Source organism: Zosterops lateralis, assembly GCF_965231275.1.
Source record: "Zosterops lateralis genome assembly, chromosome: 1".
Taxonomy (NCBI): Eukaryota; Metazoa; Chordata; class Aves; order Passeriformes; family Zosteropidae; genus Zosterops; species Zosterops lateralis.
In genome coordinates this window covers 77,686,029-77,704,453 of record NC_139762.1, presented here as the reverse complement: position 1 = coordinate 77,704,453, position 18,425 = coordinate 77,686,029, and the positions used below count along the sequence as shown (strand labels likewise).

The following is an 18,425-nucleotide window of genomic DNA, read 5'->3' as shown; positions in this document are numbered from 1 at the left end:
CGCAGGTGCCTGCCCTGCGCTGGAGGCAGTGGAATTTCAGAAGGTTCCTATTGTCTTCCTGAACTGGTTTTTCTGGCGACGGACTGAGCTCCCCAGGCTTTGCATGCAGTCAAACAGGAGCTTTGGAAGTTTAGCTTTGGCAATCAGACCGAGGTAACATCAGGTGCAATCTGTGTGTGTTTGTCTTTTCCTGCTGCCCTGCTCGCAGTACTGTGAGGGAGGGGGATAGCAAGCCTGTTCTTGTAATAGTCAGACTCTTAAATGGCACGTAAAAGCCTATACTAAGGGAAATGTTTAGAAGTTTATAAGCACATAAAACTAATCAGGCAGACAAGCCTTTACTGATAAAAGAGATAGTAGGAGTAAGAGACTTATTCAATATAGAAGCACAATTTTGAAGTATAAACTTCCAAATAATAATTCTTTTTACAAACTGTACAAAGGTGTGTTGCTCATGTTCCAGGGACTCATGTCTATGAATCTTCAGATGGGAAATTTGAAATGCTTCATGAGTTCTTCTTCCTCTTGCATTATGGTCTTTATGGACCGTGAATCTTTTAGTACTGACTATCACTAATATGCAAATTTCAAAGTGCTTAACATTCTCCAAGAGACCTGTACACCTGATATTTTTTATCCTAAATAATCCACTCCAGAGATTATTTCTATTATACAATAAGAAAGATAACTATGCAAGCTCTCTGTTCTGTTCCTGCTTCCTGCAGGAGAATGGAAACTTCAGGATGGGCAAAATGTGTAACAGCTTCTAGAAACTGAAGAAATCCTTGCTCTTGTTGCAAGGATCAGATCTTCAACAGTGAGACACAGTGATCTCTAGATTGGTTTCTTTTTCCATAAGAAGAGCGATACAAAGAATACTGAGCAGCCTGGGAAGCAGACAAAGTCTATTGTAACTTCCAAGTGTTATATTTTACCTCACTCTTCTGAAGTACTGCTTGGCAGAATTCTTCACCAAAGTTCCCTGAAAATTACTGGTACATTGCAACTTCTTATATAAAATCAGCTTCTGGACTATCTCTCTCTAGACCCTTTTCTTTCCAGCAGTAAGAAGGCACAGCCATTAAATGTTGTACCATTTTATAGGAATGGTGCTCAGCACCAAAATTTTCAAGGATCTTCGTTTGGAATGTACTTGCTACAAAAGAGCGTTATGTTCAGCTGCCAGTTGCTCAAGCTAGCTCAAAACCTGTACCTGCCAGTGGAAGTACAAATAACTGAAGAAATATTGGGGTTCGACCTGTAAACAGTGGTCAATAGTTGTAGGCAAACTCTGGTCCTGAGTGTGTCATTCAAAAGGTGAATGTGATGATTATGGGGTTAGGGAGGGGCAGGGGTAGTGGAAGAGGCTGAGCAGTGAAACCAGGACCCCAGTCTTGCTGGGACATAGGGTGCATTCCCCTTATTTTTTCATAATTTAGTCCTTTGGTGAGGGGATGGGAAAGATGTCTGTACTCTTTTAAGTAGTAGGTAGTAACACAGAGTGGATTTAACACTGTATGAATTCGCATCTCAATGACTTTTTGCACTTTGCTTCACTCGGGAGACATTTCACTGACATTCACTTTCATTTAGTACCAAGCAGGATTATCCCCACAACAATATCCAGCACAATCACAGAGATGCTTAGGTGTAGTGGTTCACATGCTGGTCTTCTTGCAGGTATAGCTGGTTGTAATTTTAAAATAATTTTTAAGGCCTTCTTTGTGTCTGCCACACCTTTGGACTCTACACTGGATGGTTCAAATCTGTGCTTCAGGCTTGCACAGGGATGAGACCAACATCTTTTTTAAGAAGTGGAGCATGTGGGGCTGTTTCTGAAAAAGGTTACAGGGAGGTCCAGATGTGTTATCAGAAGTCTGGGGACAGGAGGAATGTTTATAAATCAGATTTAGGGAAAAAGGAACATTGTAACATTATAATGTTACAATGTCATCACCTGGGTGATGACCCCAATGATTGCTCTGCTGTTGTATCATAGGCTGGCACAGCTGTTATCACAATGATCTAGGCATCTTTTTAACAGGGAGATATGAGATTCAGTGTCCCGAAGAGTGAATTTATTCTGTTATAAAGTAGTTGAAGCTATGCTGGAAGATGGCAGTCCTTTTGTAAGGGTAAATATTTGCCAATAGACCATAATGGTAGTCTCTGAACCTCTTCCCTGTCTTCTGCTCCAGTATCTTGAGCCAGCTGGCTGTGATGCCAATTGAGATACAGAGATTTCACAGTGTACCTCCAAGCAAAGACAGAGCATGCTTCTTTGTAGTTTGGGAGCACATTTCTCATATGCATGCTTCTCTACTTTTTAAAGGTCCTTTGGCATAGACATTCTGTATCCAACTGTATCTGAGGTCAAGAGATTGTTGTGGAAGGAAATGTAAGTTGTGGTGTGTTACTACTATCCATGAAATCGCAAAATCTTGAACAAGAGAGCAGACACAACAAATGAAATTAGGCTCACTGTACCTAGGCTTTGCTGGAAAACAAATAAAGCTTAATTAGGGATTACAAACTGGGATACACGCATGGCTTCAGTAGAAATCTCCAATCCGACTGACTTACAAAAGCCCTTTCAAAGTATTTGGTTGTAACTGCACATGAACAATAATCAGGGCAATATTTGGAGTAATCAAGAAGGCTATACATTTGTCAGATTACAAACTAATGTCCACAGCCTGCCCTAAATACCTAAAAAACCTGATAACTCTGCCATGAAGGTAGAGATTAGATTGCTCAGCTGTGACTCTCTGGAAGTTAATCCTTTTATTGCTGTTCCCGTAAAATTTCAGACAATAAAGCAGTGTTTCAGTAACATCACATTACCATTTTGCAGGCCTGTGTGATAACATTTCAACAGTATTTGCAAATTCTTACTCTTTTTGAAGCTGAAGGCAGAAAGATCTCTGCTGACCACAATATCTCAATTTTACCCAAGACATGTGGATACTTGGCTGTTGGGCTCTGCCTGGGGCTTCTGTCTGTGGTAGCAGATAATCAACTGAGAGGCAGCTAGTTCTTAGTTGGATGTAATATTACTTTATATTCAGCTTGCTATGAGCAATCCTATGAATTTTTACTGATTTGTATTCACAGTTTTAGCAAGTGTGTGAAAAATATACAGCCTATAATTATATCTACCTGTGCAAAACAGAAAATTAGAATGATTCATCTCCCTTTGAGTAGTTCTTACATTAAACATTTGTTTGACACTTCTTTGAAAAATATAACCTTCTCCTATTTTAAAATAATAGGAAACATAGAAATATTTTTTCTTAACCTTTCATTAATCATGAATTAAATATTTCCTTTAATAGTAGAAATGTAATTTTTTTTCTCCATTCATAGAGGTTTTTGTTTTCATTAATGGCCCAATATATCTGTGTCTCCTTCTGTTTTCGTAGACAAAGTTTGCTTGGAAGTACTGTGAAAGATTTTGTATATTCTTAGTTAAGACTCCCACATAAAGGCTATATAAATACTGATATGGTTACACACGTGATCAACTTCTTCTAAATAGCTAAGTAGTGTACCTGATGCTTGTCATGCTTGAAATCTGGGAGCAGAGGCTACAAATATGCCTCTCTCTTCTCCCATTTTTTATTGCATCATGTCACATGCCACATGTAAGCTTGTGGTCAGAAGTACCTGTATTTGTTTCTTTTGTCTTATGGTGTGATCACAATCTTGCTTCAGGCTCTGTGTCTCCTGTCCTGCTGAGTGTGGGAATGAGGGCTTTAGGCAGGTGATCCTGGTGGAAGCTGCAAGGCTGGGTGGGACTATGTGTGTGGGAGCTGTTCCTGCTTCTGAGGCAGCCAGATGTGGGTGCCCACATCCCTCTGGGTGAGGGAAGCACATGCTCCTGGTCCCTGGGACCATCAGCCCTCTACAGAGCCTGTATATTCAAGGGAAACCGGCTGTGAAGGTAGCAGGCTGTGAGATGTAGGGAGTAGATGCAGTCTCCTGCATTAGCCTTCTCACTAACTCTAGTCTTCCTTTCATTTCTCCAAACCTTAATTAAACTGTGGTCCAGAGACTTTGCTAAAGGGATGGTGGACTTCGTGTTAACCAGGGGTGGATGCTATGACTGACAGTCAAATTCATTCATTCCCAATCTAAATATAAATATGTCCTTTTTCTACTTCCACTCTTTCTCAGGCCACAAAAGATTGTGGTTGCATGTTAGTCCTCAATCATCTTGCTATTTCTTGCTACTCTGTCCCCTTCCTTCCCTCTGAGCTGTAACCGGGGTTAGAGGTGTTTGGAGGACTGTTTGTAAGGGGATGTGGCAGAAGGGTGTTTGCTGACTGAAATTCTGCAGGGCTGAGCAGGATATAAGCTCAGTGGCAGTGGTGCTCTTGCAGCATTGGTGCATTCAGTTGACAACATCTTACCTAACTTCATATGGTCTCCTTTTCAGGAGCAGAGTCAGTTTTTCCTTTGCACTCTGTTGATTCTCTCAGTGATGAATACTGGGCTTTGGGTAACCAACCCTTTCTCTTCTCTGTTACAGAGCTCCAACATGGGAGGCAAACTGAGCAAGAAGAAGAAGGGATACAGTGTCAATGATGAAAAAGCTAAAGACAAAGACAAGAAGGCTGAAGGAGCAGCAACTGAGGAAGAGGAGACTCCAAAGGAGACTGAGGATGCCCAGAAAACCACAGAGACCACAGAAGTGAAGGAGAACAACAAGGAGGAGAAGGGAGAAAAGGATACTCAGGTCACTGCCAATAAGACAGAAGAAAAAGAAGGGGAGAAGGAGAAAACAGTGACCCAGGAAGAAACCCAGAAAACAGAACCTGAGAAGTCAGAGGCTGTTGTCGATGCAAAAGTAGAGCCACAGAAGAACACCGAACAGGCACCCAAGCAAGAGGAGCCGACTGCTGCCTCTGCTCCTGCTGCCAGTAGCGAAGCACCCAAACCCTCTGAGCCTAGCACCGATGCAAAAGCTTCCCAGCCTTCAGAAGCCACAGCTCCCAGTAAAGCAGATGACAAGAGCAAAGAGGAAGGGGAAGCCAAAAAGACTGAGGCTCCCGCGACGCCTGCAGCCCAAGAAACTAAAAGTGAAGTGGCCACAGCTTCAGACTCAAAACCTAGCAGCAACGAGGCTGCGCCTTCTTCCAAGGAGCCCGCGGCAACAGCAGCACCTAGTTCCACTGCTAAGGCCTCGGACCCTGCAGCCCCTCCAGAGGAAGCGAAACCTTCTGAAGTTCCAGCGGCTAATTCGGATCAAACCATAGCGGTGCAAGATTAAAATGGACAGCCTGTTGAAACAACCACTTAAAACAACCTGTGTCTTTTTTTTATTTTTTCAGCTATACTAACTCGTTTCAGATCTGAAATAGCAAATATGTATTGCCCAGAAAAGAAGGAGAAAAAAAAACCAAACAAAAGAGAGAAAAAATGAAAAGGATGTCCCATCAAGTTGGGAGGGAGGGAGGGGGGAGAATCCAAATAGTATTTTTGTGGGGAAATATCTAATATACTTTCTGCCAACTTGACACAAGTCCTGGATTAAAATAAATAAATAAATAAATAAATGGATGTCTGAAAGTACAGCACATCTTTTGTATCTGAACTGCTGTAAATGCACTCCACCAGTGTATCAAAATCTTCTTTTTGTTCTGTAATGGGGTTTGGGAGTGATGCGTTTGATTCTGCCCACTAGGTTTGTGCCAAGGCAATCAGATCTTTATGAAAGCAGTATTTTCTGTGGTTTTTTTTTTTTTATTTACAGCCTTTCTTATTTTGATTTTTTTTTATGCAGTGGATGAATGCCAACTTTCAGACAAAACCCACTTAGCTGTCCACATATTTCTCAATGCCAATCCTCCAATTCTTCCTCTCCAAATATTTTTTGGGAGTTAAAAGCATTCTCATCCTACTTAGCCTACCTAGATTTCTCATGACGAGTTAATGCATGTCCGTGGTTGGGTGCACCTGTAGTTCTGTTTATTGGTCAGTGGAAATGAAAAAGTCTGCGTTCATTGCAGTTCCAGTTTCTCTTCCATTCTGTGTCACAGACACCAACACACACTCATTGGAAAACAAATGAAAAAACAAAATGTACAATGGATGCATTGAAATTATATGTAATTGTATAAATGGTGCAACAGTAATAAAAGTTAAATAATTTAAAAAATATATAAGTGTAAAGACTGATTAAATCTTTGCTTTCACCCCTTGAGAATTAGGCAAAGGAGGTTCTTAGAGAAGTATTACATCTGGGGCTGTTTACTGTCCTATAAATAGTCACTCTCCAACAGCCACAAGTGTTCTTAGGTGAGGTTGGAAGAAGTGGCCAAGCACATGTCAAATATGTTTTATCCCAGTCAAAGTAGAAATGGCTTTTGCCTGCCTTAACATGTGAAAAGAAAATGCTCTCTTGCTATTTTGAAGAGCCACAGGCATGCTGACTTTTAATTGGGACTAAGACAGTGGATTTGATAAACTGATCTTTTAAAATGAGGCAATTATATTTAATCCTAGTCCTATTAAAGTATTTCTAGTGCTGATACACTTGGTTCTTTTCCCCATTACTATTGCGTAGGAGATTAACCACTGCTGGCACAAAAGGCCAGTCCTGTGTATTTCAAATATGGATAACATTGTGTAGCTGAGTAGAGTTTAGCCCAGCATAAACATTTTTCACTACTTTTGCCTATTTGTTTTTTTTTATTCAACAGAACAGCTGAGTAATTGCACTTTCTGCTGAGTGGTGTCATTGGTGGATATGGACAAAGATTTCAGTGCAGAGCCCAGGATTCACAAAACCAGTTAAAACAGCATGTTTTGCCTGCCTATTAGTAAACTTTTAGGCAGAGCAGAAATTCTGAAAGAAGTGGGCAGTGGTAAATAGAAACACAGCTGGTACACATACCAAAGGGATGAGCAGGCTTGTATTTAGTAAATAAGGAAAATGGTGTTTTAAAATGGTATAAATTATTTCAAACACTTTCTCTCCATGCAGTGAGGATGATTCACTCTACAAACTTGCATAATACTAATCCTATTTTTTTTTCAGAAGTACAAACTTCCTATACCATGCTGGCAATACTGTTATGCAGCTGTGCACCTGGGAGAAGCTTACTGGAAAAGGCAGGAATATTTCAGTTGGGTTTAGATCAGGTCATTCACCTCCATGAATCTTGCACCATCATGAAGCTTTTGCATCCTTAATGTGAAGCTGAATGCAGTCTTACTTTAATTCTTTGGTGTAATTAAAAATACCCCTGTGCTCCAGAGCTGTATCCAAACCCAGCAGCCTCTGCAGCTGAGAACAGCAAAGTCTTAACACATTTGCTGAGGTTCTCACAACCTTCTTGTTGATTTCAGTTTCGTCCCAGCAGTGTTAATACTGCAAAGAAATGGTGTGCCCCACATGGCTGGAAATAATAGCATATGGTCAAAGGCATTTGCACTTGTGTTTGGGAAACTGAGAGTCAGCCCAGCCAAAGATCAGTGTGCTTAAAAGTCTTCGGTAGTCTCAAAAGATAAAAAAGGAATGTTGCTGCATGATGTTTTAAATACTTTTATTACTAGAGTGGCCTGCAAAATAGTTTTTTTCATAGTTACTAAATTTCTTAGTGTATAACTGATGGTTAAGGGCATTCTAGCCGAGGCCACTGCTCCAAAATGCAGCTATTCTATACCTACACACACAAGAAAAGAAATAATCTCTGTTCAAAGAGCTTATGAACTAAACATATATAGTTAATAGAAATGTGATGCATGTTGCTTGCCTGAAGAGCCATGAGAAGAGGTGAGAGCCTAGAGGCTTGCTTTTCAGTCCAGGGTCTCATCTCTAAGGTACTCTTTTTTTCTGCTTTATAATCACTCTTTAATGACAGTAAAAGTATGCTGAGGGTACAGAGCTAATGGGCATGTTAATGCTCTGAGCATAAGCACATTGCAGATAACCTCAAAGGACCCAACCCATTTGTGAAAGTGTGCCAAAGGAATACAGAAATTCAACCCTGGGAAAGAACCTTTGCTATTGTTTAGAGCCCCCACAGAGACATGTTTGCAAGGTCTCCCTTGTTTTGCCCTGGAAACTGTCAAGAATCTGCTGCTTTCCCTTCAACAATTGAAAGGTCAGTGCCATTGACTTTGGTTATATTCTGCTTGCACTTGTACAGCAAAGAGAAGCTCAAATGCCTTTAAATGTACATCAACTTTACCTTCACCCTACTTTTCTCTTTCTTTTCTCTTTTCTTTTCTTTTCTTTTCTTTTCTTTTCTTTTCTTTTCTTTTCTTTTCTTTTCTTTTCTTTTCTTTTCTTTTCTTTTCTTTTCTTTTCTTTTCTTTTCTTTTCTTTTCTTTTCTCTTCTCTTCTCTTCTCTTCTCTTCTCTTCTCTTCTCTTCTCTTTTTTTTAACTGTGATCAAACTGTTCCTACTACTATTTTTATAGCATTTTGGGGATGGAAAAAACCCTAAAGTTATGTTAAATTATTAATAATGAAATGGCTTCCTAGAAGCAATGCCTACTACTTGCCCTGTAGTTGATTCCATACACTTCTGTGTCTGTACAGGATAGACACCTCCTTGAAGAAACAGTACAACAAAACATTACAGGATGTGTTAGTGTCCTCTGTGACAGCATTTCCAGGCACGTCTGTGTGGCTGCCAGTATCTAAACTGCAAGTGGCTTCTGAATTTCGGCTGGCGCTTCCTTTGTCCCAGCATCTAATTAGGAGGTCTGTCTGGTCTCTGTCTCACCTGACCACTGCCTTTTCCAGATCACCATGAACTCCAGGTTTGTGTAAGTGTACTGATCAGTGGGTGCATAAAGTCCTCAGTCTTCCTTCAGGAGCTTCTTATCACTGCACCACATTTCTGTGAATTTATCCTTATTTGACAAAATAGGGGAGTATCTCAAAGTAATGCCTCAGATTTGTTGCCACTGCTGCAAAAAAGCATTTTCTTACAATACATTTCTTTAGTACATCTGCTGTGCTTTCATTGCTGTTTTGTTGCATGTAATTCATAGTATTTAAGGTTCTTTTCAAAGATTCTTGAGATGCCAATCAGGTGGTTTGCTGTTTTTATTCAGCAATAACTCTTGACATTTATCTTGACTGCGATTTGATTGACTTTCTGCCTTTCATTTCATTATATATATATATATATATATATATATATATATATATATAATTTTTACATCCTGTTTTATATTTAACCTCCCTACCACATTTCATGCAACATGAATGCATATCAGCTGTTAAGCTGTCAGATTTAGAAACCATGGTACTCCAGCCATGGGAAAAACATAGCCAGCAAAAAGGAACAGTGATGTACCTGTGGTTTCCTTCACTGCTACGAAAAAGTGTCTTCCTTATGACTGCCAGAGCTTTGCTCGCTGCATTTATCATGGTGGAGTCAAGATCTGGCTATAGAGTTAGGTAAGCAGAAGGATTTTTTTTTTCTTTTGTTGTTGTTGTTGTCAGGGAAGAGATGAAAGGACTGGATATTTTGCAACATGGCCACAGGAGTTGGGACACACAACACATGACACAATCCTTTTGTTTCCTGGAGACAACACTGTTGTATGTTAGCTGGCCACCACAGGGCTACCAAGTCTTTTCAACTTATTAGGATTCTTGTCTCTCTTTTAGGCAATAATATTGATTCCAGCTCTTACTCTCATGGCTGTTTAAATATACTGTCTCTATGTTAACTTGTCTTTCTTCCATAATTTAGGTCTGATATCTCTTTGAGCCTCCTATTGCATCAGGAGGCTAACTTAATTTCTTGATGTCTTGGCTTGATGAAGATGACTTTTTTGAGGATGTTCAATCAAGTGAGATGCAGATTTGATGGAGTTACAAGTTTGTTTCACTTACTAAGCAAAAATTTAAAGGCTTTATAGGATATTTCTGCTGAGGTTAGTGTCAAATCCTCCTTAGGAGTCCTATCAGTCCATTTTTTGTAATGTCATCAGGTGCTGCAAAATGCATAGCTTGCTAAACATCACTGCTGGTTCAGCTGGCCAGTAATTTTAGATTAACACTTGGTAAAGTTTGACATTCAGTCTCTCTTGAGAATCAAACAAATTGTATTCAATTCAAGGACAGAAACAGAGCTGTTCACATTAGGAGGTACAAAATTAACAGAATGTTTTTTTAAAACTTTATTAATTTCCATCGTGTTCAGAAACAAGCTCTGCCCCTAGCTGGTCTTTTCACTTTGGGAACAGGGCAAATCACATAGCAGCAAGACTGTAAGTTTCCTAGCCACAAAACGGTCTTTAAAACTTTACAATTAGTACTTTAAGCCTTAAACTTGAATAGCAGGTGTTTTAATCACAGGCTACACACACCCCTGAGAAGCAGGGCTACTAGAGGTACCCAGTGTGGCAGGAGAACAGCTGCTGGTCTTTTGTTCTGTCTATTCCAGTGGCTCTCATTTAGCATCCATTTTCTCCATCCTCTTTTTATTGGCTTTCTACCAGTGATAGGTTTTTTATGTCTTAATGAGAATAGTGTGCAGTAATGACAGACCCTACTGACACTTCACAAATCACATTTTTCCCGATTTTATTTTTTTTTATAGGGCTCTGGCATTACTTGCAGGATTCTGGACTGAGGTGGCAAAAACTTCTATGTTTACCAAGTAGAATATTAATTGATCTGGTGGAAAGGAGAAGCTGAAAAAAATAATTTTGTTATTGGAAATTGGTACATGCCTAAAAGAGCAAAGCCTTTATTCTGCAACAGTCCAGGATTCTGCAGCAGCTGACTGTAAGCTAAAAGACCCTATGGAGATTTCAAAAGATATCACATGTCAGTATGCTGAATACATTGTTGGTTTAAGCTCTGTTGCTCTGTCCAATTATCTGAACTTTGTCAGCTGCACTTAATTTTTTTTATTTTTAAATAAAAGAAAACATTGCTAAGCTAGCATTATTTTTCAAAAGGAAAACAACAGTATCTATTAATGACTACATTGCAAACCAAAATTTCAATCTCATTAAAACTTGAGTAACATTTCCCAGTAAAAGAAGCTCTAAAACTACCCAGAAATATTTTCCACCATTTTAGCCGGAAAAAATTCTGAATAGTTTTCTGATAGTTTATTGATAGTTTTTCAAGGACATACTCATAAAATCATACTTTTATAATATAACTGTTGATGGATGGGAAGTGGACAATCTAATGATGTCTGACCACACATTGCAGGCTAAGTAAAGAAAACCTGGAACATGAGAGGGCAGATAATCAGCTGACAAAATTATTGATTTAGGTTCACTGAACTGTATGAAAATAATTTTATTTCAATTATTTCATACAGACTAAAAAAAGCGCATTGGCAATAGAATGTCACATTATATTATGTAGCACTGAATGGTCAGATACGAGTGAAATAATCTGTTAACTTTAGTGATAAGCTAATAACAGACAGATTTGGATTTGAATTGAAGCAGTGTATGAATACTAATTAGGAAAGTAATGCAAGTTCTGAAATGGCACATTTAAAGGATTTATTTAAGACTTTAGGTAGTCAGTTTTAGCGAATGATTCAGAGTGTTTCTGGTAGTCATAGGGGACAACATAAGGATTACATACACATGTGAAAATTAAATGAAGATAAAAATAAATGCTAGTGGTGAGAAGTGGTTTATACTTCCTGGGTAGTGTTAAATTTAAACTGGTGTGTCACACTGCACTTATCTTGGGCCTGAATTTTGCCTTTCACTGCATCTTGGTGTTCTAGCTTAGGTGCATAACACAAACGTTGGACCAGACTTCTCACTGCACTGCCACTTTTCTAGCTATACCTGACCCAATTTTATAACAATTATTCTTATTTAAATGCTAGGACCAAGATGCCTGCATTAATGGAGACCTAAACAGGTGATGACCCAAACTATCAGATGGACCTTAAATATTCAGACTAGCTCTGTGGTACTGGGTACCTGTACAGACCACTTCTGTGGTACCTGTGCTCATGACCTCTGGCTCTGAAATGTCCATACCATTGGCAGGGACTGGGAAAATATTTCAGAGAGTAATGTGTGATGTGTCCCCCTCTTCCAAGTCCCCCCAAAATAAAGGTGGTTGATATATTCTACCATGCTGAGCTGGAGGGTGCTTCTCTCAGCTGAAAGTTTGAAAACTTGGGAAAAAAGCTATTCAGTTCCTTGATCAAGATGAGGAGAGAATGGAAGGTTTTGAAAGCCTGACAGCTGCTATAAACATAAAAGTGATATTCAACTTCATGGCAGAACTAAGTTGATAAAGACAAAGGCTGTGTCCTGAGAAGAGCAGCACCTTAGGAATGGGGTCCCATGCAGTATTGGGAGGGAGGAAGCTGAGTATAAAAATGTAGCTACCGCAAGAACAAATATCATGGTTAGGCAAAAGCAAAACTGGTAATGATTGGAGGAGCATCTAGTTTGGCAGAAAGGCATTTCCACTGTTCCAATCATTTTTAGAGGAGAGATCACATTTGAAATGTCTTTAAAGAGATTTTTTTGTGTGATGTTTGTATTCCTGAGACTGATTTTAGATGACAAATGCAATAAAATATGTTTTGGTGTACCCCATAAAATTTTTCAGCATCATGAGCAAAATCTTTCTACAGCAGGATATAGGAGTGTAAAAGGAAATGGACTGTGATGTCAGTGAAGTTCAAGTTCCTCTTTAAAGCCCTGAATACTGGCAGTTTACAATAAAGATGAGAGAATGGGATGGAAGCCGTGGAGACAATTCCATACAATGATCTGAACTAATATTCAGTGAATTTACTGTTTTAGCAATGGTGTCATGAGATTCTGTCAGATCCAATGCTACTGTTAGGCAGATCCAATTGCAGCCAATTCTACTCATAATACTTCACCATAGATATGGATTTTTGAAGGGAGCAATTTTTATGTGAATGGCTGTTTCCATTGATTTTATACCTTGCTGTCCAGTTTTAAAATCCCAGAATTAGTTTTGATGACATTGAAAGTAAGAATCAAACTATCTGTAGCAAGTCAGTGACAGGGTATGTGTAGATAGAAAAGCTGACTGAAAAGGCATTACAAGGTCAGACAATCATCTGGGAAGGACTCAGTCATCAGGGAATGTCAACAGAAGTTTGCAATCAGTGTGAAAGGCAAGGATAATGATTTTCAGAGCAACTCTTCAAATGAACTTGGAGGCAATACATGAGCTGGCAGTCTGGTCTAGATAGCATGGGTTGCAGGTTAACCACACCATGTAAAAAAAGAAAACATGAGAAGGCACAGAGAAAGTCACACACTGCTCTTAATTTTCCTTTCACTCCAGCCCTCCCATGTTGATATTTACTTCCTCTTTCAGGCTAACCTTTCCACCAAGGATCTCTTTCTTTTCCCCAGTACATACTTTATTTAATAAGTCAGATTTTCCTGAAGTGGCCAAAGAACCTGTTTAAAAGGAACATGATACACATCACATGCCTTCCAGAGAGCTCCTGTGCTTCTGAAAAGGCTTCATGTACAACCTTGAACCATGTACAAAACAAAAATGTACCAGCTCACCTGGTACCTGAAACCATCATATGCTTTAATCTGGTACCACATGGATTTTCTCCCCTGTTCTATCACTATATAGGCAGATGTGTAGTGTTTTAGTGTGTTTCTTAAAAAAAAAATCATCCTATTAACCCAGTGAGGCCATTTTATGAGCAGCTTCTCTGGAAGTCCTGTGTGCTGCCAGGCCTGGACTGACCACAAGGATAAGAAGAGCTGCCCACCTTTAGCTCACCAAGGCTCCCTGACTCTGTCTGCTCTCCAGCTGCTCTTCTTTCCTCCTGGGATGTATCTGCACCAGCTCCTGCTGAAGACACTTGGCTTGGAGGACAGTAAATTATCTGGGGAGGCCGTGGAACCACCTTGAGGGAGCTTAAGGAGGGCAAGAAGAACTCTTTGACAGGATTTACATGCATATGATTGTTTCTCCCTTAGGGCAGGGGAATGGAAAGTCCTTAGAAGACTTTGAAAGTCAAAGTCTTTCAAGTTTTCTATGGTTCTGTGATTACCAAAGGTTGTCCCATTATTTTCCTTCATCTGAATAAAAGTTAGACTGTATCTGCTTTCATGGAATAATAATTCATTCTACATTGCCTTCAGCAGGACTCAGGGAAGTACAAGGTACTCTTACGTGGATTTTTAAAGTGTTGTCTGAGTGCCTGCAATGAAATATTTCTCAATTTTACTTCACTTCCCCACTGCCCCCCCTTACATAGTTTCATTCCAGTCATTCTTTTCTCCACCAGGCCATCAATAGGCAAAACTGTTTACTTTTTTTTTCTGTGTACATTAATCACTCCTCAAAGAAGAAACAACAGCATGTGTTTTGGTCACAAGCCTCCACACACATTCTTCACTTCACTGCATGTCTCAGCCTGCTATAGGCAAGGACAATGTTGCTGTTTCAACTGGGCAAAATCATCAGTCGTTATAAATCCCCTTGGGGATATGAATATGTCCAGCAGTAGTGAGAATTTTCTAATCTTCGTGTGCTTTATTTAAAAGTGCAATTCACAATGGATCTCTGGTGAAAAGTGCCAGTAACCCTGCAAACTCTTAGACTGCTGCCTGTGCAGAACTGGGCGAGGCTTTCTTTTAAGAAGTACTTTTGCTGATTGGGCAGAATTGTACCAGCAAATTGTAGTGATGAACTGGATAAAAATGACCTGGAAAATCCCTGCCTCATGTACAGTGCTGACTGCTGAGCAATCATTGCTGTTCTGTGCTTTTCCCTTTGTGCCGCCCTGTGCATAGATATACTAGCACTGAGTCAATTCAGGGTTGGGAAAGGCACAGGGGAAACCACAACATTTTAAATTCCCTCTTTTTATCCTGAAGAGAAAATTATTTTCTAAGCCTTTCCTTTTTGTTGTGGGGAGGGAGCAACCAGATTAGAAACTGAAGCTAGGTCAGACTCTCTTGAGTCCTTGTGCATCTCCACACAGCCACGTTTGGGCACAAGAATATGCTCCAAAGTGACTCAGCCATATGTGTCAGAGTAATTCAGTCCATTTAAAACCCAGGAACTAGCAATTTTGAGGATTGTTTCAAACTCTTTCCAGTTGAAAACTCCATGGGTTCTTCTTCCTCTGAGCTTTGCCTTGACTTCTGGCATCTATCAACACCAAAGCTTCAGAGCAAAATATCTGCAGAAACTTCTGGATTTTATATGAAGATTTTTGGAGACTACCACAGATTTCACGTGTCCCCCATGCTTCCCATCTTAGTTTGTCAAAATTCTTCCAAATTTCAGTGAACTTATGAACCAGACTACACATTCAACATCCCATGATTTTAGTCAGGAAAATTATGCTGTCAGAAAAATTTTACTGTTAAAATAATCATTAAAGCTTCTAGAATTAAATTTTTTAAAAAAGGAAAAAATTGTTCAACAGGCGCACCTGCATGTAGGCAAGATGTATTTTTCCATAAGAAAAACTGGATTTGCTTAATAATCAGGTTTGCCCTTCCGGAAGGTCTGTACTGTTTATTCATGGGTGGTTCCCAAAGATTCCTCTCACCTGGTATCTGAAACAGTGGATGGCTTACGCTGTTACCATGTAGGTTTTCTCCACTGTTTTATCACTTTGCAGATACAGGCAGGCGTGAAGTGCTTTCATACTTGCTTGTCCCTATTTATACTACTCCCACAAAGTCCCTAATCTTTATTGAACAGCTTTATCTTTTACAAATAAGAAATATGAGTTTCTTACAGACTGTACAATTGGAATCATCGTGAGAAGTTACTGAATAACTAAGGGGAGAGCCGCGTTCCTTGAGCCATTGTATCAAGGCTAAACATGGTTAATGAAGAGAAGACAGCTCCTTTTTCTCTTCCTGATGTGGTTAACAAAGATCTAAGAGACATGAAATAACACTGTGGTTTAATTATTTTTCCCCCCTCTGGAAAATTTCAATATTTCTAGTTCTCATAATTTACTTTTAGGGAAGTATTCCAAACTCCTCCTAAGCGTAAAGTATTTGGTATCACAATGATTGCAAAGGCTTATAATGCTCATTACCTGCACTAACTGTTCAAAAGTGATGCTGTTTCTATTTGTTAAACAAATGGAATTGTAGAACATGTACTTTTGCATTTTCCACTCCTGGACTACGAGGTATGTTTCATATGTTGATTTCTCTGGGGAAGAAGAATGGCAGTGTGTGTATACCCATTACATATTGCTGTTGCAGTGGGCCCAGTCATTTTGTACAGTGAAGTGTAGCCACATGCTATGGCTGGTAACCCAGACAATCACAGATATCCCCACTTTATCATGAATTTATGTTTAATGAGATATTTTTCTACCTTGGGACAAAGACCAAACAATTTTTCAAAACTTTCTTGCCTTGATTTGCTTGGTTTTAAAGCAACTGCCTAGGAGTAGGATCAGAGCAGCTCCCAAGAGGCGCTGAAGGCTTGGAGCAGACAGTGGAAATTTAGTAAGAGAAAATATTTTTATTCTTATTCATTTTTATTGTGCAGAACTCAGCAGCTTCTTTATTAATATTATATTAATTATATTTAGATCATATCTATTTTTAAGATTTTAGAGTCCAAAGCATTCTGAAGATGTTCTCAAATGTATTCTCTACTCTTAATGAAGCAAAAAATAACACTGAAAGTTAAAAAAAATAGTCTCACTCTAAAACAAGGCTTGAAATGAGTCTAAAGCAGTCACACCTAGTTTGGGCTTCAGCTGCCTAGCAGTAATGCAGCAGGTAAAGATGTAGTGTGCATTAGAGAATGACAGCCTAATTCCCTCAGATTTTGGAAAATCAAACTGAAAACAACACAGCCTTGTCCCGGAGAAGATATCTATGGTTTTCATTATTAACTGGTATTCTGGAATCAGGCATGTTCTAGTTACTCATGTAGTTCACTTTTCCTTTCACCTCCCCTGCCTCTCAGAGTCCAGGGGACTTGCAGCCAAATATTTTACTCTGACTAGGCAGTGTCATCTCAGGGGGAAAAAAGGTGATGTGACTGCTCTGCTGTACCATTGGTGTAGCTGCTGATAAAACGGCGAGAAATAATGCTGGTGAGACACAAAGCTTAAGGGCTTATGCTTTCATGTATTTGTAATAATACCAACTCTATTAAATTATCTGAAAGTATAGAGATTTATTAAACCTCTGTGTACAATGCTGTTCCAACTGAGTATTTTACTAAGCTGCCTTTATGTAGATATCTGTATAACATAAGCTAATGCTCCACTAAGAAAGAAAATGTTTCGGATTATCCTGGGACGATGAAGAGTCATTATGTGAATTACAGAAGTATAAATTACTGTCTGTTGGTTCAACTAGTCTGTGAGAGAGGTAAGTTGCCAGAGAAGCACCAGGGAAACAGTCAGTGAGAGGATTTAAAACACTACCTAAACTTAAGAAGTCAGGAAAGCATGAAGGGTGGAGGCTTCCTCTGCTTTCTCCTATTCATTTTCTCTCTTTACTTATAGACTCAGCAGTTTTTGGCACTTCTCCCTTGGCAATAGTTCTATGATCTTCTGCAGATGGACACTGCTTACATATTGTAAGTATAGAGTCTCTGTTGTAGACTTTTGCTTTACTCTGTAGCTCTCCTGACCATTGTTTCTTTTAAAGAATCCATCAAGTATGATCTAAAAAAAAATATCTACACTTCTCCCCTTACATACCAGTGTCCCACTTTCCCCATGCTGCAGGGTCTACAGTGGTGAGCTGATTTATTTGCTTTAAAGGCTTTTTTATTTCTCTTTGGGTTTGGTTTGGATTTTTTGTTTGATTGGTTAGTTGTTTTTTAAACACTTTGAAATCTTGACAGAAAGATTATGACCTCCTCTTTAGGGAACAAAGTTCCCAATTAATCTGTTGTTTTTGTTATTGAGTAAAAGAAGTCACTGCACTTACTTGTTCCACTAACCTCTCTGCTTTATCTGTGTTTGTCCTACCAAGCACTGCTTCACATATTAAAAAAAAAAAAAAAAAAAAAAAAAGAAAAGAGAATATATTTCCTAATCTTGCGCTGAATGAAAGTGAGGGAATTTTTGCTTTGACTAGTAATGAGTGAAGGAAAAGGTCCTTGCAGAACAAGGCATTGGCTTGTGCAAAACACTGCAAGAATTAATTACACCACCTCTGATTTTGGTGTGGGAGAAGACAAGCTCAAAGTTGTATCAACAGCTGATTTTTCAAATTACCATTTTCTCTGACTTTCTCTTCAACTTGGAAAAGTCACTGCTATAAATAACAGGCAGGCAGAGAAGGTGGAGGACAAAAAATGTTTGAAGGAGAGTGACAGTGATTTAAATTTTTCTCCTTACAGGACAAACACACTTTGCATCTTTGCTATGGTGAAAAGCCAATCCAAAGCCACCACAGTGACTAGCCAGGCACAGAAAGAGAGACTTAAATTTCCTTGGAAAAAGTTGA

The 18,425-nt window shown here is 39.2% G+C and overlaps 1 protein-coding gene across 4 annotated transcripts in view; it reads left to right on the top strand.

The window, feature by feature from the left end:
- The window catches only part of BASP1 (brain abundant membrane attached signal protein 1), a 50,064-nt gene extending 44,636 nt beyond the window's left edge, over positions 1-5,428 (top strand). For all 4 annotated transcript variants that reach the window (XM_083876397.1, XM_083876400.1, XM_083876398.1 and 1 more), the window contains exon 2: positions 4,532-5,428. In XM_083876397.1, coding sequence (XP_083732523.1) covers positions 4,541-5,272 — 732 coding nt within the window. In that variant the 5' untranslated portion in view covers positions 4,532-4,540 and the 3' untranslated portion in view covers positions 5,273-5,428. The remainder of the gene's footprint in view (positions 1-4,531) is intronic.
- Positions 5,429-18,425: the final 12,997 nt, after the last annotated feature.